This window comes from Diaporthe citri, assembly GCF_014595645.1.
Source record: "Diaporthe citri strain NFHF-8-4 chromosome Unknown scaffold_3, whole genome shotgun sequence".
NCBI classification, from domain to species: Eukaryota; Fungi; Ascomycota; class Sordariomycetes; order Diaporthales; family Diaporthaceae; genus Diaporthe; species Diaporthe citri.
Genome location: NW_025064848.1, coordinates 1602691 through 1624834, shown reverse-complemented (window position 1 = coordinate 1624834; position 22144 = coordinate 1602691). Strand labels below are relative to the sequence as shown.

The 22144-nt window shown below is 55.3% G+C and overlaps 9 protein-coding genes across 9 annotated transcripts; 5 read left to right on the top strand and 4 right to left on the bottom strand.

Annotated features, from left to right (window-relative positions):
• Positions 1 to 302: 302 nt before the first annotated feature.
• On the top strand, positions 303 to 968 carry INS49_008060 (uncharacterized protein; the record flags this gene model as incomplete). Its single annotated transcript, XM_043168805.1, has 1 exon — positions 303 to 968. One exon carries the CDS (start codon positions 303 to 305, stop codon positions 966 to 968), a length of 666 nt encoding a protein of 221 aa, XP_043026485.1.
• A 1203-nt stretch (positions 969 to 2171) lies between these two features.
• On the bottom strand, positions 2172 to 4243 carry INS49_008059 (uncharacterized protein; the record flags this gene model as incomplete). Its single annotated transcript, XM_043168804.1, has 5 exons — positions 2172 to 2240; positions 2416 to 2884; positions 2958 to 2991; positions 3057 to 3135; positions 4073 to 4243. 5 exons carry the CDS (start codon positions 4241 to 4243, stop codon positions 2172 to 2174), a joined length of 822 nt encoding a protein of 273 aa, XP_043026484.1.
• Positions 4244 to 5097: 854 nt separating this feature from the next.
• INS49_008058 (uncharacterized protein) lies at positions 5098 to 5889 on the bottom strand (the record flags this gene model as incomplete). Its single annotated transcript, XM_043168803.1, has 2 exons — positions 5098 to 5678; positions 5772 to 5889. 2 exons carry the CDS (start codon positions 5887 to 5889, stop codon positions 5098 to 5100), a joined length of 699 nt encoding a protein of 232 aa, XP_043026483.1.
• Positions 5890 to 6911: 1022 nt separating this feature from the next.
• Positions 6912 to 10104, top strand: INS49_008057 (uncharacterized protein; the record flags this gene model as incomplete). Its single annotated transcript, XM_043168802.1, has 5 exons — positions 6912 to 6938; positions 7037 to 8466; positions 9023 to 9132; positions 9204 to 9496; positions 9565 to 10104. 5 exons carry the CDS (start codon positions 6912 to 6914, stop codon positions 10102 to 10104), a joined length of 2400 nt encoding a protein of 799 aa, XP_043026482.1.
• A 1527-nt stretch (positions 10105 to 11631) lies between these two features.
• INS49_008056 (uncharacterized protein) lies at positions 11632 to 12131 on the top strand (the record flags this gene model as incomplete). The annotated part of the gene is made up of 2 exons (XM_043168801.1): positions 11632 to 11881; positions 11950 to 12131. 2 exons carry the CDS (start codon positions 11632 to 11634, stop codon positions 12129 to 12131), a joined length of 432 nt encoding a protein of 143 aa, XP_043026481.1.
• Positions 12132 to 12671: 540 nt separating this feature from the next.
• On the bottom strand, positions 12672 to 14378 carry INS49_008055 (uncharacterized protein; the record flags this gene model as incomplete). The annotated part of the gene is made up of 1 exon (XM_043168800.1): positions 12672 to 14378. One exon carries the CDS (start codon positions 14376 to 14378, stop codon positions 12672 to 12674), a length of 1707 nt encoding a protein of 568 aa, XP_043026480.1.
• An 812-nt stretch (positions 14379 to 15190) lies between these two features.
• On the top strand, positions 15191 to 15831 carry INS49_008054 (uncharacterized protein; the record flags this gene model as incomplete). The annotated part of the gene is made up of 2 exons (XM_043168799.1): positions 15191 to 15235; positions 15313 to 15831. The coding sequence occupies 2 exons, from the start codon at positions 15191 to 15193 to the stop codon at positions 15829 to 15831; spliced, it is 564 nt and encodes a 187-aa protein (XP_043026479.1).
• A 1020-nt stretch (positions 15832 to 16851) lies between these two features.
• Positions 16852 to 18777, top strand: INS49_008053 (uncharacterized protein; the record flags this gene model as incomplete). The annotated part of the gene is made up of 4 exons (XM_043168798.1): positions 16852 to 16904; positions 17030 to 17127; positions 17193 to 17396; positions 17471 to 18777. The coding sequence occupies 4 exons, from the start codon at positions 16852 to 16854 to the stop codon at positions 18775 to 18777; spliced, it is 1662 nt and encodes a 553-aa protein (XP_043026478.1).
• Positions 18778 to 19603: 826 nt separating this feature from the next.
• Positions 19604 to 21475, bottom strand: INS49_008052 (uncharacterized protein; the record flags this gene model as incomplete). The annotated part of the gene is made up of 7 exons (XM_043168797.1): positions 19604 to 19671; positions 19782 to 19943; positions 20030 to 20157; positions 20234 to 20345; positions 20454 to 20530; positions 20602 to 21319; positions 21376 to 21475. 7 exons carry the CDS (start codon positions 21473 to 21475, stop codon positions 19604 to 19606), a joined length of 1365 nt encoding a protein of 454 aa, XP_043026477.1.
• Between the last annotated feature and the right edge of the window lie 669 nt (positions 21476 to 22144).

Below are 22144 nucleotides of genomic sequence, written 5' to 3'. Positions count from 1 at the left end.
AATGTCCAATCTCCCTAGAGACTCCACACAAGCATCTGCCTTTGGAGCAAAAATGACAAATTTCTTGATTAGAAATGATGCTTGAATCTATCCACAGTTGACCTGACCCCTGATGCTGAGCGCCGCCCTGAAAGGGGAAAATGGCATGGAAAGAAGTCAGGATCTATAGCTTTTGAATATCTACATAGGTTATATAACGGAGGTCATACCAAAGGCAATTTTGATTCAAGGTCATCTTCTCATCATCGTTCCAGACACACCATCGTTATTTTTCCAATTCGCACACGACATCATATCACACGATGACGATGCAGGAGACAGCAAAAACCCTTTACTTGGAGGCTGAGGGTATCCAGTATGCCTACCGGATCATTGGCAACTCGAGCGACAATGGGCCTCCTCTTCTAATGCTGAACCACGTCCGGTCAACGATTGATACTTGGGACCCCTGGGTCATCAACAATCTTACGGCAACTGGCCGTCAGCTCATCACCTGCGACTATACTGGACTCGGGCACAGCAACGGCCGCATTCAATCTAGTATCCGAGGCGTTGCGTGGTTCAACAGAAGCACAACTTCCCGCGCTGGTATTGCTGGCAAGGATGGCGAACCTGAGATTGCTCTGTCTACAACTGGAGAGGCACTCGTCAACCTCACCCAGGCCCATCTGACCTGGGACGCCGATCCGATACCGTATGCCCTCCTCCAGTCGATTCAAAAGGATGTTCTGGTCACCAACGGCGACAATGACTTGATCGTCCCCACCAAGAACTCCTATATTCTCGCCAGACAACTGCCCCGGGCCAACTTCGTCATGTTCCCGAGCAGCGGCCATGGTCATCTCTTCCAGTACGCCGGATATTACACTAAGCTTGTTGGAGAATTTCTGGATGGAAAGCTGCCGACTGCTCCATTTTCTTCTGGAAGAGCCCCGGCTTTTGGCTCATACGGACAGTACAACGAATAGATGGACAAGAAGGGGCGGCTGTGCTGGTTTCTGCCTTGGAGGGGTGCTGCTCTTGCATGTAATCTCTAGACTTCCTTAGCTTGAAATCTAAAGCCCAAGGTTGCCGCTGTTCTACTGCCAAAATGATACTTCTGTGTCCAATATGGTGACTTCGCTCTCCAGTACCTACCTAGCACAAATTTTCTCTCATAAAATACCATGTCGATATCATGCTTTTCTCTCTGAAGGTCACCGGGTGTTTCATAGCTCATTTGACGAAAGACTAATTGCCAAGTGACTGCCCGTTTTCCACTTGGAGGTCACTTTGGCGGACATACAATAGAGAATACGTCTACCAGCCCACTACTTAACTAAAGCATCACTGCTCCGCCGAGGCTTCGTTTTCCTTTGCCCTTGGGCATCGACCCGAGTTGGCCCATTCAAAAAGGCCTTATCCAAGCATTCGTGCCCTTGAGCACCATTGAGTGCTGGCCTCGAGTTTATTCTTGATTCTCCCTCAATGGGATTTTGCGCAATAGAGCAAAAGGTCACTGAGGGCTGAGCCTCCGACCCATCTCATCACTGAATAGGATGGCCGTGGCACCGTGGAGTAACCATTGTTGTATCTGTCGCATGGATTCTTGATCTGATCGCAGCCTGACTTTTAAGCCAATCTGAGCCCTCAGACTGCGATTCGAAGTCTGTGTTTAGCGGTTCGTGCCCTTTGAGCAAAGCATATGTTCAAACCTTGGCCAACAGCCCAAGACCTACTTTCCTCCTCTTCGTTTCTCTAGTAGCCACCAACATAAGCGTACCCAATAGGAGACTCGCCCCTGCGAATAGCTGCGCAGCCAGGTACTGTCCTCCCAAGACCGAGATCAGGGCGCCTTCTATCGGTGGCCCCGTGAGCACGCTGAAGCTAACAACTGTGAAAATCATGCCGATTCTGGTCCCTTGCTTTCGTAAATCTGTCGTCAATGCCGCTAAAGCTGAGGGAAACATTGACTAGATCCCTCCGACCGGAATGCCGCAAATCGCTGCCCAGGCATACAGGCCGCTAACCGACGAGATAGCGATCCAAGCAAACATGAGCAAGGCAGACGCTGCGGCCGTGGGTATAAAAACAGTGTGGGTGCCATAGCGGTCTGCGATGATGTTGGGTAGTATGCGACCAAAAATGCCTACACCATTGATGATCAACAGCAGATTCAGCGAATCGATGTACTACATGCCTTGGATATCACGCGAGTACGTGGAAATATAGAAGAAGGCAAAGTAAGTCCCCCAAAAGCACTGTCAAAACTGTGTCAGTAGATGTTTCGGTGCAACAAGAATAAAAACAGAGGGTACTTGCCATAAAACATGCTAGAGTGTATAAGGCATATTCAGTCTCCTTGAATGCCGCCCAATCTATCAAGCGCCCTGTTTTCCGGGGCGCGATACGCGGCCTCAGACACAAGAATGCCACAGCCAGGAGCACGCACTGCGCCAGCGCGATGGTCCTGATTGTCCACTCGAACCCAATGCGAGGGAGCAGCTGCCGCACCATGATGGGGAACAGCACGCCCCCAGTGCTGCTACCGCATGCTCCCAGCCCTAAAGCCAGGGACCGCCGCCGCTGGAAGTACGTCGACACCACCGCCACGGCCGGGCAAAAGAGGCAGCCGTTACCGAGCCCGACGCAGACGCCCTGCGCCAGGAATATCTGCCAGTACCGGCCGCTGGCTGACGCTGCCAGTGCGCCGCCCACGACGAGCACCCCGCCCGTGAGGAAAAGTGGGCGGAAGAACCCTGCGTCCGTCAGGCGGCCCGTGACGGTGCCGATGAAGAAGAGCAGGAAGATCTCGACCGGGCCGATCCACGATATGTCCGAGGGCGAGCGGTGTAAGGCGTCCACGTAGTAGCTCTGGAAGACGCCGAAGGAGTTGATGACGCCCCTGTGCGGCATCTTTAGCGCCTGCAGGGCCCGACTGAAGATGACAATTGTAGATCAAGGAGAGCAAAACGTACCAGGTGTTCATGACCACAAGATGGGTGCCCAACACTGCCCACAGCCTCGAGTCAGCCGCATTGGTGTAAGCCAGTCGCCTCCTCCTGCTTTATACATACCGCACATCCAGGCTGAGAAGCCCCCGTCGGGCGGTGGCGTAGGCGTCGTGCTGGACCTTGATGTGAATCTACTCAGGACCTGTTCTCTGCCATGTGCCGGGCAATCCTCTGCAGGTGCTTGGTGACAGGTTTGTCCATATGTCTCGGGGCATTGATCTATCGCAGCCTGCGCAGGTCCTCCGATAGGTGGCCACTTGCCTTGTGACAATTCATACTGCTGGTTTTTCTCGGGGCCCCGATGGGGACGGCGGGAATTGTTGACATGGCGGTTTTGTGATCATCCATGCTCTGAAATGGCTGCGTCTCGTAGCCTCTAGGCTGTTTGTCGTACGGTACTGGTCGAGGAATTCGTTCGTCGAGCCGCAATGGGGCAATTCCGGTCTGGCAGTCAGCAAGAACGAGCGAAACCCATGCTTCAATCTCGAAATTGTACGTATGTTTTGCTGCTGAAATGAGTGATCCATCCTGACCAGATTCGCCTTCAAGATTGTACTCCAGATACTTTGAGGAATAACGGCACACACGTGAGCGGCCGAAGGGCGTGGTTGACAAGATAGAATTTGGTTATTAGTCAATCGTCCTAACGCATTTCCAGCAAAGACCCATATTAGCATTTCATAACGTCAATGCTTGGAAGACGGAAAAGCCGTTCATTGCGTCGGAATCTATTTTCCGACTTTGTTGAGACGGAATCTCCCGAGTAGATTCCAAGTGGTATAGGAAATGGGCACTGTTACAATACCCCTGGGGCGCGCCAAGTGCGTTGAGGGTCGCCACATCGATCGTGCGCTCCTACTTACCATATCGTGTTCAGCACGATCCCGGCTGATTTCGCTGAATGAAAGACCCGAAATGTCTGTTTCCATTGACTCTACTGAGCCCTGCGTCTAGTCCTCTCGAGAAACCTGATGAGAAGAGTTGATTCCATGCAATTTGACCGCCGGATCAGTGTGGCTGTGGATCATCTAAACTCGTGCTCGGAAGAGAAACAATCCAAGTTGGCCGTCGTTGCTCACCTTCTCGCCTCCGACGTACATGTGATGCTCGCGGACATCAGTGAGCCTCACATTGACGAAGAGGCTCGGCACGGTGAATCTTCTTGTGTGAATCGCCGTGATGGCTCGTGCAACCTCGCTCTTCTCCGCCTCGTTGAGGGGAATTGAGTGCAAGACCTCGTACAGTGGCATCGTACTGTGCTGGAGAAAGAATTGAATGGCAGTATTTCTCTGCCCTTGAAAAATGAAGAATGAAACTCGTCTGAGTCATGCGAACAGATTATAGTGAAGTAGCGAATCCTGCTTCGTTCAGAGTTGCATATAGGGTAGTAAGACACGGCTTTTCCGTTGTACGGCGGGGCTTCTCCCGTCTCTGGTCCGGATGGCTTCGGTACAGAGCAGGGTGGATGCTGAATTACTCAGCTGTCGTCTAAACTTTCCTCTGGAAAGCTCCCGTGTAACCCAAAGGGCTGATTTGACGTCTAGGCTTGTTTAACCAGGCGATTGCATCTCTTTGAATTCAACCAATGCCCTCTTGAAAGGCCAGTTGGCAGGAACGTATCCATCCCATGGCACCAATATAGCCCGTATTCACGACCATAACCTTTTTCCGACGATCCTAGAAAAGACGATGCATGCAACTTGAATAGGCACATGTAGACACACTAGAACTGAAGCAGGAGGTACCACAAAGTTTCCAGATGCGAATATCGGGTTTCTATTTCCACATCCAGAGCTATCTATAATAAAGGTTTTAGCAACTTCCCGCCTCTAAACTTGATTGTATGGGTTCGGTCCAGACAATACCACTGTCATTATTGTAGTACTCTGGCTTACACATGACAAGGAGCCTCCGGATTAAAAGAGCACGGCAAGTCTGTCGGGACCGCGGCTATAATTTCCCCCACGAGATCGCCCAGGTTAGAACTGTTGACATCCTTTTGCGGCTGGAAGCCCTCTTTGTAAGGAATACGTTCCTCAGCTTGAGTTCAAAACGCATCGTTAGTACAGCACTCTCCGAATAAACAGTCAAAAGTTTTGTGTGCTTAGAACATACCGAACAACGCCCACAGCCAGTCCTTTTTCACTTCCTTCGTCATCCCACCGAGCACAATCATGTACAACGCAGTCGTGCCCGCGCTCTTGACGAGTGTATCATTGGTGAAGAGGAACTCCTCGTTGCCCGCTCGGCTCTTGATCAGCACATGTCTCGCACGCGCCCTCGCGGCGACCCCCAGATCGAAGTAATCCCCAGTGCCGCCAGACGCCTCCTGCTCCTCCTCCATCAGGCGCCACTGCGTGTCCCACGTGGGGCGGTCGAAGGCCACACTGTCGCCGAAGAAGTCGTCCTTGCGGGAAATGCTGCCGTCGATCTCGATCGGCCCGTTGTGTGTGTTGACCGTGTCCATGTCGAAAGTCGTCTTCTCCGGGTGCACGGCTATGTTGGCAGGGTCAGTGATCGCGGCGTGGAAGGTCGTGTTGGCGAAGCCTGGTATCGACGGCGGCAGGTCAAAGGCGAACCCGCCGCGCACGGCTTCGACTAGCATGTCATAGGTGATGTTGCGGCCGTTGTGTGGGAGCCAGCCGTGGTTCGCAAGAGCGTTTATGCCGGGGCAGGCGGAGCGGGCTGAGAGGGAATCAGCAGTGCTTCTGCGAGACAGCACAACGAGACGAAATGCCGTATAATGGGCGTCATAAGAGGATACTATTAGAGACATACCGTCGCCATGACCAGGAGGATTATAAGGCGGGAAACTATTTGCCAGTGGCGTTGCGTAGACCTGCCTCGCGCAGGAGACAATGCTGAAAGCAAGCGCGGAAACTGAAACGAGCATCATGTTTGCTAGACTTATCCAATTCGGCATGCAAATTGTTCAAAGTTCTTGATACCGGACGAGATGGTAGATAGTCTTGACCAGAGAGCACCCATCCCGCATCTTTATAGAAGGACCACCACCCAGATGAAGATTCCATATCATGCTATTCCACATCATGCTGCATTGCAATGAGGCGGTGCAAATGGTGTATCTCTGACTGCTCCGTCTTTCCCTTCAGCCGTGTCTGAGGCAGCGAAAACTAAGCAGCAATACGCTTCACATTATTCGACAGTCATTGTGCGTGCACAGCCCATCGGCGTATTGGCGTATCCGCGTATTGGCGTGTCAGCGCTTACTACGTCCGCTGTCGCTCTCAAGCAAAGTGAGGCCTACCCTGTCCGATTTCATTCCCGCACACACACTTTAAAGAGAGCTCGAAATTTTGAAGTGTAAAATCTAACGTAGTGTGTGAGGGAGTGAACTAATTGATAGGGGTGGGCCTCACTTTGCTTGAGAGCGACAGCGGACCCGACTGCACTGATCAAATAAGAGAGACTTGTTGACTATCAGACGCCAAATTCTAACCTGAGCTCAAATCGAAAATACTGTAGCCATCTGAAGGATAGTCATCTCTGGGAAAATTGCTCTGGAACAAGGTCACTTACAAACCAACCGCCTAATCGAACATAGTCTGACCAACGATGGATTTTTCTAAACACCAATTGTCATTGCTTGACTTTTCTGGAATTGCAAATTGTTGTTTGAGGTGTGTTTTCTGCCCCTAACGCCTTTCTCTATCTCAACTACGTGTTTAGGTACCTTGGTAGTTGTTTGATGTATCTAATTTCCGGGTTGTCCGTTCCGGGTTGGTGCTGTTGGCTCAATTGTTTTGCGGATCCCTGCGCCCCCCTCCCCCCCCTCCAAGAAGCCACGACCAGATCTTAACTAGCAATTCTTCAACATACATTCCCATACACCGACTAGTATCTGGTGAGTTTTGTTTTGATTTTAATTGGGGTCGTTTTGAGCCACTTCGTTTCTGGATGCCATCGCAGCAATCTCAAGCCGCAGTCGACAGAATGGAGCCGAGAGTGGTCAGGCAATGTGGTACGATGTAGGCAGCACCGGTCTTCCCGCGCTTCTCAGTGGCTAACCACCCCCTAGCGAGCATTGGTCGACGTCGAGGCACGCCATCGGCATTTACACAGGGATTGCAAATTCATGCCGGTACGTGATCGCGGAGCACCGCCTGCACGGCCGCCCAGTGCAGGCCGTCGTGGAAGACGCGTTGGCCCGTTTGATCCTGCGCCTGGGTGGGCTGAGGGTCGGCATCACCAGGGAGGACACCAACCATGCCAGCTTCGTCAGTGTGGCTTCCATGGACCTGGGGGACTTTATCGAGTGGGAGACAGTGGCGGAGTCTAGCCAGGCACAATTTGATGCGCGGGTCTTGGGAGCGACCAAGAACAGGCTGGAGCAGCTGTGGCCGGACGTCGCGAGCCGCCCGCCGTGGAAGCTGCTCGTCGTCCAGAATGGTGCCTCGGCCCCGGGGAACGTGGTTCTCGATATGGTCTTTGCGACGCATCACGCCCTCGCAGACGGGAAAAGCACGATGGCTTTCCATAATGGATTGTTGCGTGAGCTCAACAGCAACTCAGGCCCACCGGCAGAGCTGCGGAGTCACGTCCTCAGCTTCGACCGGACCCCAGTCCTCGCACCACCTCAGCATGAGCTCATCCAGTTCAAAATCGGTTGGTCCTTCTTTCTAAAAACTCTATGGAAAGAGTTCGGTCCTTCATGGCTCAGACCGAGACCTCCTGTGGAGCCATGGGTGGGGAAGGTGATCACCCTCGAGCCACATAGGCTCAACCTTCGTCTCGTTTCAATCGAACCCGAGGTCGTCAAAGGCCTCGCCACAGCTTGCAGGGCTAATGGTGCCACACTCACTGCGATTCTTCACGTCCTAGTCCTGGCCTCCGTAGCCAAGCGCGTCCCCGCTGAGGTTGCACCTGCCTTCTCAAGCGAGACACCCATCGGCTTGATCCCCTGGGCGAAGGCGCCACCTGGTGTTGACGTGGACCTCAACAACATACTCTCGGTTCTCAACACCAGCTCCAACAAAGTATGGGATGCAGACACGGTCGCAGACCTGCGACGCAGACTCGGCGAGGTAGACGAGGGCCTCGAGAAGGACGTCATCTGGCCCCTAGCGGCGACGTGGCGGGCCGAGATGAAGACGAAGCTCGCCTCGCTGCCAAACGACGACGTCTGCGGCCTGATGGACTACGTGACGGACTGGCAAAAGCGGTGGGAGGGGAAATTCGGGAAACGACGCGATGCCACCTGGGAGGTCTCTAATATCGGCCTCATTAAAGGTATCCCCGACGAGGGCCGCGGTGGCTGGAGCACCCAGCGCTCATTCTTCACCCAGCCAGCATTTCTCGCCGGTCCCGCCTTTGCGGTCAATGTCACGGGTGTGGAAGGGGGCGAGGTTACTCTGACGCTGAATTGGCAAGGCGGTGTCATTGACGATGCTGTTGTCGACGGCGTAGTCGAGGATTTGTCTGCTTGGTTGGAGGAGTTTAGGGTGAACGGCAGGTTTGGTATAGTCGAGAGTAAGAGATGAAAACCCTGGCACCACACTGGTAGGTGCTTGCATCTCGTCACGCAAGAGACAGCTCGGGAGAAGCCATATTTGGCAGGCAAGATCAAATAATGTGTAATCAATATCCATGGCTTAGATTCATGAGTACTTGGATGCAGCTTTACTTTCCTGTGCATCCGATCAGCTCACAAGTCCCGCACAAGAGGTCGGCCGCAGATTGTGTTGGGGAAGGGCAAGAGTCGAAGACGGAATGGAATGCCTTGGTCTTTCCAAATCCCTGGTAGTCGACGTTGAAGTGCGGCTCAGGGATTAGAGTTCTGGTGTGGAGTCCTCGGCAGGCGACCCGATTCGCCCAATTGAAGCTGTCGGGAGCTCGACTCCAAAATATCTGTCGCGCGGCTTGCGGCTGACTATTTCGGCGGATCGCCAATTGGACTGATTGCTGGCAGAGACACGCCTGCGTCTCGTCAACCACTCCGTCATGGCGTCGCCTTTATTAACCAGGGCACCATGCCTGGTGTGCCTCAGGATAATAACACAGGTCGGCAGCGCGTCTGTGACTCCGTTCTTCAGGCAGATGCGGAAAAAGAGCGGGCGGTCAAAGGATGCCGGCGTCATCGTGCGACTGCTAGTTGACATGAAGGGATTCGGCAAGGAAGGTCAGTGGGCATCCCGTCGCACCTGCAGAGCCAGAGCCCGTGCAATTCATACTGAACATTGTCTTACGCAGGCGCCATCTTCCGGACCGAACGAGGCAGGATGCGCAACCTGTGGTACCCCACGAAGAAGGCCGAGTTCATGACGGACGCCCGCTTCAAGGAGCTCGGCCTGACCAAGAACGACGTTGGCGAGCGCGACCCCATGTTTGGAATGCAGATTGAGATGGAAGAGGAGCTCGTCGACGATGCGGTCGAGGCGGTCGCGGGCATCACCACGGGCGCCGCCGCCCTCGGCACCGCGGCCGGGCAACCGGCTCTCGAGTCACCAGGCCATACGCCTGCTGTGGAAATTGAACACGTTGCTGTTAGTTCTCTATGGATATTCCAGAACGGACCCCGGCTGTTGCTAACGGGACGACCCCCTTCCTACAGCCCAACCGTGCCCTCGAACTCCTCACCACCATGATTCCCGAAGTCATCACCTTCGAACGCTTCCTGAAACACCTCCCGCCTATCGTCAGCGCCGCCAGCACCCCCAAGCCAGCGCCAAGCGAGAAACCAGAGCAGCACAAGGTCCTGTCGCCCCTCGAGAGGCGACGGGCCAAGATGCTCGAGGCCCAGAAGGCGCCAGAGCCGGAGAAGACACCCGAGGCCCTCGAGGCCGAGCGAAAGGCCAAGGAGGAGGAGGCGGAGAGGGAACGCAAGCGCGCCGAGGAGGAGGCCGAGAAGTTCAAGGAGATTCACGGGTCGGTATCGTTGCGTGACGTGGCGACCTTCATCAAGGACAAGATGCTGCTGGACCCGGAGGCGTCGAGGGTCCACGTCCAGCCCGAGGAGATCAGTTTCTTGGGGCTCGCCGAGGGGGCGGACAAGGTCGAGAAGGTGGGCAGGTTCGACATCGAGATCCGGACGCACGTCGGCAGGGACAAGGTCGAGCCGGTCAGGAAGTCGGTCGAGGTCGTCGCTGCTTAGGCGGGCGGGCGGGCAAGTACGCAGTGCCGCTGTAAAATTACGGTGCGAGATACCTTCGTGGGCCATGTCTTTGGGCAAATCTGGGTAGCTCAGTATAGACAAATGTAGGCTGTGTTGAATAATCTCGCATGACAGGATGGGCAGGCAGGCTGCAAGCTGGGATCAGGTGGCCGTCCACTTTCTCGCCACCCTCATCATTGTCACGATGTATCTACATTGACAGTGCTGTGAAGTCATTCACGGTATGCCCATTTTCCCTTCCTACCGATTCTCGGGCAACTTGTCTCATGTATGACATGCAAGAGAAGGAATGGTCCCTTGGGAGGCCTCCAGGGCTTTGAGAGCTCATCAAGATGACATCGAGATGTTTGAGAGCATTCCGGCAATTCCTGGTTAACGTGGTAACAACCAGGAGCAAACATGTTTTTTGTTGAACCGTGACGCTCAAGACACATCACGAATTGCCGGTGCCCCCTCGCCCTCCCCGGTGCTGGGTGGCGATGGACTGAAGAATTCATGTCGGCCACTAGCGATCTTTGTACACATTACACGGAACGATTTCGGTCCCCAAATGAGGCTGGTTTTCGGCCGAGTGAGGCTCTCGTCGCGGTCTGACTGTGTTTCGGAGGAACGTACGACTTGCGAGTGTAGCGAGCGTTGCTCGAGTGTTTCCTTGCGCAGCACGTACGACATGATCAGGCAGCGCGGTCCAGATCCGTTTCCTGAGGCCCAACGTGTGGCGGTGACGCACGAGTGACACCCAGCTTCGTATGTGTGTTGCACAGTTACAGCCGTCGTGGTGCCGGCCGGGGAAGGCGAACGATGATGCAGCGAGGACGGCGCGGCGAAGGGCTGTCAGGGAGATAGCAAAGACTTTATCCAAGGTAACACGTGTGTGTCTACGCGCAACTTGAAGTCGGGAGCAGATGTCATCGCGGACCTGACTTGCGTCCGTATGTGAGTTGCCGGTGTTCTACAACACGAGAGGAATCTTTTCAAGCAGCTCACTGTCACGGAGCGCTGTCATCGGGAGAGCCGAGAACTTTCCAGATCACATATCAGTGAGCTCAAGCCTGTCACATGCGTCGTCGACCGTTGATGGCTCGAGATCGACTGTCCTTCGTATCAAAGGGAGAACAAGGCATCCCATGTTGGGTAGTCCTGTAGGACATGACCTCGGAGGAAGTAACGGTCATCCAGGTATGGAATGCTTTCGAAGCCCACCACAAGACTTTTGGCAGTTGTATTGGCTGAGCGTATCAGATCCAGTCATGCCAGCCTCAACATGACGGTACAGGTGCGATGAGCTTCTTTGACACTCTATGGTGTATTGATGTTCCCAGGTCGGCTAAATATCTCGGTAGAGGAAGTATATAAAGTACGAGACTGAACCAACTCCTTGAGTTCCGACTGAAAGCTTTCCAAACCATCGCTGCTCACCCTCGGATCAACAGGCCTGGTAAAGGACCATATCAACATCTTTACAGGTTTTTTATAAGATTTCATCAAATTTTGGTCCTAGTCACCATGAAAGTCTGCAACCTTTTACTCGGTGGCGCCCTCGCAATCACCACCAATGCCGGTGTAGACCCACCTAATTCGAACCCTCCCATCGCCTATTTCGTCTCATATCACCAGCCAGGTTGCCTCAAGAAGGATCAAGGCGCCTACATAACCCTCGTACAAACCCAGGATAGCGTCTGTTATGATTTCTCCCCTCCCGCTCCGGCCATTGTCCAGTCAGCCTTTGTCACCTCCATCATCAACGGCTGCGTCGGTGAGCTTTCCACAGCATCAGGCCAACTTCTTGTTTCGCCCGCAGAGTGCTGACAAATTCTGAACCAGTGTACGTGTACAACGATGCAAATTGTACTGTAAATGAGGTCACGCTGGACCTAGGCTTTGAAAACTGCTATGACGATACCACGGGCTTGGGCTCCTACAAGGTCGTGTGCGGACGCAGGTACCCAATCCCTCACACTACCAAAACCAGCACCAGCCTTTCGGCGTCAGCGTCTCAGAAGTGAGGTTGGACATTTTGTACCGTAATGCTTCATTGTGCCTCTTTTGGCCAGGTGTACGGAGTACTAGTATGCACGAGAAACTTTCCGCTCGCTTGGAATGGACATGGGATGCGGATGCGTCGATAGGGAGTATCTCGGATTGATCTGTTTGCATGTAGAATTAATTGGTCATCCACTTACAAAACAATCCAGTCTCATTAGTGTGCAACAGATCTGCTTCGCATGAGAAATCTTTTAAAATGTGGAAGGAGGATGTAATTCGAGATCAAGATCATGCCGAGGTAGTCAAATATGTGCGCTGGGTCAGTCCAGGTACTCGGCACACGATTCATAGCCAGAATTGAGTTTCAACTAAAAGAATATGGATTGGCAATACAAAGAAGCCGAGCTGGAAGCTAAAATAGTTGCACACACAGACCCAGAACCTGTTCTGAAACTCGAGGCACAAGTAGGGGAGCTTACTGTCATGTCCCTAAGGCTTTGGTCAATGTCATCACTTATAGAATAATTCTATTAATCAACAACGCCATGCCTGTATCTATATTACTTCCCCTCGAGCTTGCCTTCGACCTCTTCAGCCCACCACTTGGCCCAGTCTACGACCTTCCTACCCCTCTTCGCTTCCTCTGCGCAGAAGACCATGGCATGGCTTCTGATCACCTCATCGAGGGTACACCTGATGACCTCCTGCTGGGCCTTCTCACACGTCCAGCCCTCCTCCCTGTTGTTCTTGACCAGGTCTATGGCCTCCACGAACTTCCTCGTCAGCCCCAGGTCACCGCCCCCGTGTCCCATGCTCTCCATGCGCGGCGTGTGCGTGGTGGTCTTGCCCGTGTTGAAGTCCTCGACCGCGATGGTGTACGAGTCTGCGTATATCTCTCCCTGGGTGCCGTAGATCTTGGTGAAACGTTCACACTGCCGCTTGGTCTGGGCCACCATGTGGAAGGTTGCCTGCTTCGAGCCCCGGCCGCCCAGCTGGTCCGCCATTGGGCCGATATCGTCCTGCGGCGAGGGAGGGTCGTCGTCCCAGGTGATGGTTACGACCTGCTCGTCGGCAACGTCGTTGTCGCTCTCGTACACACATCTCCCGAACCAATTGCGCCTCGCAATCTCAGAGTCCTGCATGTCTGGGCCGTAATCTTCAGCCAATCTCGCCATGAGCGCCCCACGCACCTTATCGCTATCTCCCATGTCCTCTATCTCGGGCAGCACAACGTTCACCGGCCAGCTGGTGTTTCCCGTGTCCAGGCCCATGAAGGGTTTATCGCTCGTGTAGATGCGCTTCGCAGAGTACTTGCAGGTTTCCTCGACGGGGCACTTGAGACAGTTTGTTGCATCGCCGGCACCGACTGGCTTGCGGTTCTTCCGGAAATACTGTAACCTCCCACTGCTTGTCACTGTCGACGGCAAGTGCGGCAGCGCCTTCTCACCCCCGTCCTCGTACTTCACCGGTGAGCAGAGCAGCCAGAGCAGCACATCGATGTCGTGGCAGCTCTTGGTGAGGAGGCTCGGGGCCGAGGTGTCCTCCCTCCTCCAATTGCCCCTCACGTAGCTGTGCGTAAAGTGCCACCAGCCGACCGGCTCAGTATGCACCACCGAGAGCACATCCCCAATTACCCTGTCCTCGAGCAACAGCTTCCGCAGCACCATGTTGTGAGGGCTGTAGCGCAGCACATGGCCGATGGAGAAGATGCGGCGCTCGCCGTTCTCGTCCACGTTGGCCCTCAGCGCCCGGTACATCTCAACACAGTCGTCCAGCCTCGTCGCCAGGGGCTTCTCGCACATGACGTGCAGTCCGCGCAGCTCGGCCAGCGCGATGACCACCTCCCTGTGCATCTCGTCCAGGACGCATACATAAACGCCGTCAACACCCGGGGGCACACCAGCCTCGCCTGCTGCCGCCCGACGCCGCCTCTCCTTCTCGTAAGCGATGAAGTCGGTCCACGACTCGAACTCCTCGCCCTCGGCCGGACCACGGTGGCGCCCCCAGATGTACTTCTGGCCGAACTGGGCGCGCTTGAAGGCGTGGGGCTCGGCGACGGCGGCGACGAGGCCGCTGGTTGCGAGCTGGGTGAAGTGGGCGTAGACTTGGCCTCGGGACCCTCCGCCGATGACCAGCAGCCGGGGTGGGGAAACCGAGGGAGGCGGGCGGGTTGGGGACTGTATGGCGATGTCCTTGTCGGTTGCGACGACCGGGCCGGGCTCAGCGAGCACTGGCCGCATGGGCGGTGAGTCCTCCTGCTTGCCCATGGTGAACGAAGAGAGGACGCGGTGGTGGTGTGAGTCTCAAGACGAAAGGAAGGGATGCGAAGGAGGGGGCAGGAGAAGAGGTGAGGCTTCTCACTCTCTAGGAGGCATGTGTGAAGGGACAGAAAAGAAAACGAAATCACTGCAGCACAGTTATATACGGGGAGTGTGCGACGAGGGAGTGAGAGGAAGCCATCCTTCGTATTTGAAAGGAAGTGCCGACCTATTCCCAGAGGGTGGTAGCAGCCCGTCCGTCCGCGTGGGTTAGTCGAACACGTTCCAACGGTCACCCACGCAGCCGGGAGACATCAGTACCTACAACAGGCAAGCCAGTGCCAGCAGGCCCAAATTAGATAGCTGGTCGGCAGGTGTTTTATCCTTCCGGCCCGCTTTTCCCTTCCTGGGCCCTTCTGGTTCCTGGGCGTAGGATGGGTGGAAGTTGGACGGTGCATGGTTCATGACCTAGTTAGTCCCAGTTCCAGTCCACATGGCCGAGCGCGGTCGCTAATCATATTTTAAGCAGGAATACAAGCTCCCTGATTCGTCTTCAATCTCAGCCTTGCATGTGAGAGACCTGCACGAAGGATTCCATGGCCTTCAGCACGGCCACTCCCGTCTCCGTCGCCGGCAAGCACGTTCTCAAATTCTGTCGACGGGGCTTGATTGCCAGAACACGTCTTCCCTGGTGCAGGGTGTCGATCCATACAACGTTACTTGGTCCCCAGCCCCTTCCGAGTAAGCATACGCTCCGGCAGCCTGGAGGAGCCCGTTACTCGTCCGTCACACCTCGGACGGTCGTTTCTTTCAGGCAGAGAATGGCTGCACAAAATGCTGCTCCATTGGTCTGGATCGACTGTGAGGTAAAGACAAATCCGCCTGTCGTGCATGGCTCGTATCGCCATGTTCTTGGCAGCATCAATACTAACAAAGCATGCAGATGACCGGTCTGGACTACAACAACGACGAGATCATCGAGATATACTGCTTGATCACCAACGGCAACCTTGTACTGGTCGACACAGAGGGCTGGGGAACAGTCGTCCACCAGCCCCAGGCACGCATGGACCAGATGGATGAGTGGTGCACGCGGACTCATGGTGAGACCGGACTCACAGCGGCCGTCGTAGCCTCAGACGTCACTCCGGAGCAAGCCGCGGACGGGCTGCTGGCCTACATCAAGAAGCATGTCCCCCAACCGCGCACCGCCATCCTCGCCGGCAACAGCGTCCACGCCGACCGCGCATTTCTCATGCGGGAGCCATACCGGAAGGTCGTGGACCACCTGCACTACCGGATCCTCGACGTCAGCAGCCTGAAGGAGGCAACGAGGAGGTGGTCGCCCCGGGCGTTGGAGAATGCGCCGGCCAAGAAGACGCTGCACAAGGCCAAGGATGACATCCTCGAGAGCATCGAGGAAGCCAGGTTCTACAAGGAGGCCGTCTTCGAGAGGAGATGACGCTCGAACGGTCCGTGCTTGGCGGACGCCGAGCTCAGCTGCTTCTCACGGGCAAGCCTCAGTGAGCTGCATAATGACCACCCACCTTTGAAAGTCGAGCCTGATCTACTCAGAAAAATCTGGAGGGCTCTTATCATATCACTATCATGGTGAGAAACTAGTGCGGTCGGGACTATGACAGGAGGCAACCAGCAGGGCTGAGACGGCCGGATACAACCCAGTCGTAGCGGCCGACGGGGCTTATTTCTCCAACGCGACGAGAAATGAAGCGACCAGTAGGCCGACTGCAACGCAACGCGAATATTCTAGAGCCGCCAACAAAAGACCCTGCTGGAAATCTCTCACGGCATCCCAACGTTTGGGATTGAGGGTTTCAATGGTTAGACGGGTTACTCCCGCCGATTTAATCTGTGAAATACGAAGTCGCAAGTGCGAGCAATTCCCACAGTGTGCAGTGCGTGCCCCTCGTCCCTGAATAACACGTAGGTAGCTTAGGACCTGCAAGTCGTGTATCCGTGCGCTTATACGAGTTGGCCTTCAACCACAGCTCATTAATTTTCATGAATCCATCCTCCACAGAGAGGCACACCCATGCCAGCGCGGAAATGCTACTCAGATGCTTTTGCTGTAACTGCTGACTGGCCATGAGTGTTTTTCCTGGAAGTACGCACCGTACATCGTACAGTCTGACATTAAGCGGGCAAAACAGTGATCAGGGACCATTGAGCTTAGCCCTGTCCAATACTCGCCCGAATGCCGTTCTGCCCCACGCCACGCCTGCACCACGACTGTCTAATTGGGCCTGTGGCAATGACGTCCCGGCGAGGGACCCCACCTTCCATTGGGGGGGAGCTCATCGGCCAGACCGCAGCTTCTGGAGTGACAAGCATACCGTCGTCTCCCCTATTTATCGCCCAGCACCCTCCCACGCATGTCCCACTTCCTCACCGTCGATCTCTCGTTGACAGCCAATTCTGCTCCTCACTTACAAGCCAAATACCTAAATTCCGTTCTGTCACTATGAGCATCAAGGAGGTTCAGTTCGCGTCCTTCACGGACCAGAAGCCCGGAACGTAAGTTGTGAACAGCTTCACCCCGCACCGTCTAGGTGTCCCCTGCTGGCGTGCTTGTCCCATTCCATGCCACTCGAAGCTCCTGGGGCAACCACAGACCAGACATGTCGCTGACACCTCCCCAGATCTGGTCTTCGAAAGAGGACCACTGTCTTCCAGCAAGCCCACTACAGTGAATCCTTCGTCACCAGCATTCTTCTGTCTATCCCAGAAGGTGTAGAGGGTAAGCTCGATCTGCCTCTTCCCAGTAGCAACACCAACGACCAACGCCACTGACACAGAGAACAGGCTCATTCCTGGTTGTTGGTGGTGATGGCCGGTACTGGAACCCCGAGGTCGTCCAGTTGATCGCAAAGATCGGTGCCGCATACGGTGTCAAGAAGCTGCTCGTCGGCCAGAATGGCATTCTGTCCACACCTGCTGCCAGCCATGTTATCCGCAAGAGGAAGGCCACTGGCGGCATTCTCCTGACTGCCAGCCACAACCCTGGTGGTAAGTAGCTCTCCCTCCGTGCTCAAGCATTCGGAGACATACGATACAGGCCCGCTGACCTTCTCTTGCGCCAGGTCCCAAGAACGATTTCGGCATCAAGTACAACCTGGCCAACGGTGGCCCCGCTCCCGAGTCGGTGACCAACAAGATCTACGAGGTCTCCAAGACCCTTTCCTCGTACAAGATTGCCGATATTCCCGATATCGACATCTCTACGGTCGGCACCAAGACCTACGGCCCTCTAGAGGTCGAGATCATCGACAGCACCGCCGACTACGTCGAGATGCTGAAGGACATTTTTGATTTCCCCTTGATCAAGAAGTTCTTCACCGAGCACCCTGATTTCAAGGTCCTCTTCGACGCCCTCCACGGTGTCACAGGTCCTTATGGAAAGGCTATCTTCGAGGAGGAGCTTGGTCTTGTCGGCTCCACCCAGAACTGCGTGCCCTCGCCTGACTTCAACGGAGGTCACCCAGACCCCAACCTGACCTACGCACACAGCCTTGTCGAGGAGGTCGAGAAGCACAAGATTCCCTTCGGCGCTGCCTCCGACGGTGACGGTGACCGCAACATGATCTACGGCACCAACGCCTTCGTCTCCCCCGGTGACAGCTTGGCTATCATTGCCCACCACGCACAGCTCATCCCCTACTTCAAGAAGCAGGGCGTCTATGGTCTGGCCCGGTCTATGCCCACATCCGGTGCGGTCGACCTTGTTGCCAAGAAGCAGGGCCTGAACAGCTACGAGGTGCCAACTGGCTGGAAGTTCTTCTGCGCCCTCTTCGACGCTAACAAGCTGTCCATCTGTGGCGAGGAGTCCTTCGGCACGGGTTCCAACCACGTCCGTGAGAAGGACGGTCTCTGGGCCGTTGTCGCCTGGTTGAACATCATTGCCGGCCTCGGTGTCGCCAACCCAGGCGTCACGCCCAGCATCAAGCAGATCCAGAAGGACTTCTGGACCGAGTACGGCCGCACTTTCTTCACGCGGTACGACTACGAGAACGTTGACTCGGATGGTGCCAACAAGGTCGTTGGCACGCTCGCCAACCTTGTCGCCGACAAGAACTTCATCGGTAGCAAGGTCGGTGACCGCACCGTCACCGGTGCCGGTAACTTCTCCTACACCGACCTTGACGGTTCCGTCTCCTCTAACCAGGGTCTGTACGCAACATTCTCTTCGGGAAGCCGGATCATCGTCCGTCTGTCTGGCACAGGCTCTGCCGGAGCTACTATCCGCCTGTACATCGAGCAGCACAGCTCCGATCCTTCGACGTACGACCAGGATGCTCAGGACTTCCTCAAGCCTGAGATCCAGATGGCGACAGAGCTGCTGAAGTTCAAGGAGTACGTCGGCCGTGACGAGCCCGATGTCAAGACATAGAGATGGAAAGGAAGGACCACATTGATAGCTCCCAAACATCCAACCATCTCACGTTGATGGATAACGACACGATACATTACATCCTCTTGAAGCAGTGAGAAGCTACAAAATACAAACAAGTTTAAAGGCACAATTCATCAGGCAAAGCATTTGCCAGCCGCAAGCCGGCTGACGTGCATTGAACTAAGTGATTGTGAGCACCTGATTGAGACACTAATTCCTCATACAGCTGTACTTTCCACACTGTTTCAACCGTATCATTCTGGATCCATTGGAACCTCAGTCATCCACTGGAATGAGTCCCCACACGATGTCACGGCCCTGAGAAGACTAGTTCCTCATACAGTATACTACGGCTGAGTGTTCAACGGCGAGTGGAGGAAATAAAGCAAAACAGAATCGAACAAGTGAGTAGGGTATCATACAATCTGTGACTCGCCCTGCGCCCTGAAAATCCCACGGCGTTCTTTTGTATGTCCCTGGCGCCTCGCTCGGAACATAGTCGGTATCATGATCGTAACAACAATCATCAAAAACGGAAGGAATCGCAAATGCTGGCTCAATCGTTCATCATACATCGTAAACATCATCTGAGCGGGATCTGGAACTACTTGGTGTTGGGAAACAAAGACGCTCCCTGATAGGCGCGAGAGTGGGCATGGTGAAGCGGCGACTGCAGCTTGAAAGAGGTGGGCTCCGCTCTGAAAAGGAAATCCAATGACAGCGGTAGGTTCGGTTTGATCCGCGTCCCCGCAGATTTTGTCCGAATGGGTTGATGGGTGTTCTTGTACCAAGGACAAGCCGCCCAAAGGGGCGGTGGCGTTGGTCAGTCGCCGTCGCCCGGAGGCTCGGAGGCAGGTGCTGGGTAGAAGACCTCCTTGAACCGCCCGGCGGCTGTTTTTTTTTTGATCACATATTCTTCAGCATGAAATTCACTGGCTTCGCCGGATTGCAAGAGCACCGGGCAGCTTTGGGGATGAGTTGGAGGGATGTCGCCTACGTACCTTCGTCGCTGACGAAACGGATCTCGAAGGCGCCGACCTTGTTGCGGCGCATGTTGGCCTCCTTGTACTTGTCGCAGAAGACGTACAGCTTGATCTCGTTGATCCACACGCAGTGCTTGCTCTTGCGGGTGAGCCAGCGGCTCGAGGCGGATTGGTGGGTTACTGGATCTGGGTCAGTACATCCTGTTGGGCGTGGGCACGACTGGTGGTGGTGGGAGATGATGGACGGATGGAATCCCCGAACGTACCAAAGGCAGTCCACACCGGGCACGCCCGCAGCTCGCCGTCCCACACTGCGGCGTGGAGGCGCATCCCCTGCGTCCTGGTGTCCTCGTAGACTATCAGGGAGTGCTGGTAGTCGTCGTCGACGATTTGCCTGGGTTTGTGTCAGCGGTGATGATAGGGATACTGGGGCAAAAGGGGAATAGGATGTTGGAACGGGAAGTACACACGCTTGGAACAGGCGCTTCTCGTTGGGAAACTTGTATTCCCGCGGATCCATGCTAACGGTCAGATTATTCCGCGCCTTCAGGGCGATGAACGTGCAGTGGAAGAGGACCAGTTCTGGGCGGGACAAACCAACAAGGTTAGCACTCAGTCCCTCTCAAGTTGGAATTCAGAAACAGAATCCCATCCCATGGACTTCTCGCCTCACAGGCATGATCTCCTTACCTTCCCAGGTGACGAAGCTCAGCACGGCCCAGAGCTTAGGACCCTGGATCGAATGGCTCCATCTCTTGAGCCTGAGGCTGTTGCCGACCTGTTGCACACATATCTCGTGGATGCCGCGGGAGGAAAAGACTGCGCGCCGCCGGCGTACACACGGAGGACGAAGTACGGCCCACCGTTGGCCGCGTTGAGGATGATCATCGCCATCACGCTTAGACGGTCGCCGTCAAAGGACCGCCGAACCAGCAACTTCGTGGCGTCGGGCAGCCTGGGGCCGCCACCGCCGCCGGCGGGGACGAACGGGCCCCGGGCCTGGGAGCGCAGCGGCTCGCGCATGTCGGTGTGCGAGCTGGGCAGGGCGGCGAAGACGGCCTCGGCCCAGTGAGGCTTCTCGCGCGCCAGCGGCACGACTGCCAGCTCCTGGGCGGGCGACTGCGTCGGGGCGGGGAGGCCCTGGCGCTCGCGCAGGGCCATGATGCGGGCGCGGAGGAGGTCGAGCTGGACGCGGTCCTGGGCCCTCTCCCTGGCGAGCAGGACGACGAGCAGCGAGAGGAAGGCGTTGTACAGCTGGAACCTCTGCAGGAGCTCCATGTCGGCCTCCTTCTTCATCTCGTGGAACATCGTGCGCCACCGCAGCTCGCGCGTGACCGTCTTGTCGTCGTAGTAGCCGGCGATGTCCCTGAGCGACTTGGAGAGGCAGGGGAGGACGACGTTGAGGTGGTTCGCGACGATCGGCACCCTCGACACGTGCACGTGGCCGCGGTCTGCGAGCTCGCGGAGTATGCGCCCGGACTGCCAGATCTCTTCGATGATCAGGATCATGGACCCGTGAAGCGAATGGGCCAGGGCCACTCGGAGTGCATCAAGTCCTAGAACTTGTTAGCAGTTGTTGGTTGAAGACAAGATCTCTGCTGGTTGTAAATACCCTGAGCAACTCGATCTGCCCTGTCGGCCTCAAGAAAACATCCATGTAGTAATTGGCTTTGAGGGGGCATCGGCGCCCCGATGAGGAAGTCCCAGTCCATTGTCGAATTATCTTATCCTTCACTTATACTCCGCCCGTTGGAACTCGTATGATGTAGTAGTAGCAAGGGTGAGCTTATCGGGCGGTTCGAGAACGACAACTCAGTGGCAGGGAGGTCGCCGTTTGGCTTTCATTGTGATTAAGTGTGAGTGAAAGACGTCGAAGAGATGCTCTGTAGTCTTGCCCAGGTCCTTGTCCTTTTGCCAGAAGCGAGTCCTGTACCTAGACGCTTCTCATCCCTCGTGGGTGGTCCTTCCCGCTTCGGTGGTCAGTTGCCGGTCGAAGATATGCAATCCCGGGCTTGAAGGCTCAGCCTCTGGTGATCAGGAGGAAAATGAGCCCGGGATTAGATTTCTTTGATTGTTTTTAAGCGTGTACTGAGTGAGCAGGATACTACAACGATGCTAGTGCGTCGGATTCGATGTGACGAGACTGGTTGTTCATCAACAACGGATAAGCACACCCGGCGGCTCAACACAGACAAAGCCAAGGGTGACGGAGGGGCAGCAGCAGCACGAGGTACATATTTGTGGGGAGTGCGGGAGCTCGCCGGAAGTCATTGATGTGCGGCTCTGCTGTGCTCTGACGTGTCAATCGGCCGACAGCGAGGGCATCTACCTGCAGGCGCTCATTGTTGCGTGAGCTCTTTTCCAAGACCGGGCCCGTGTGG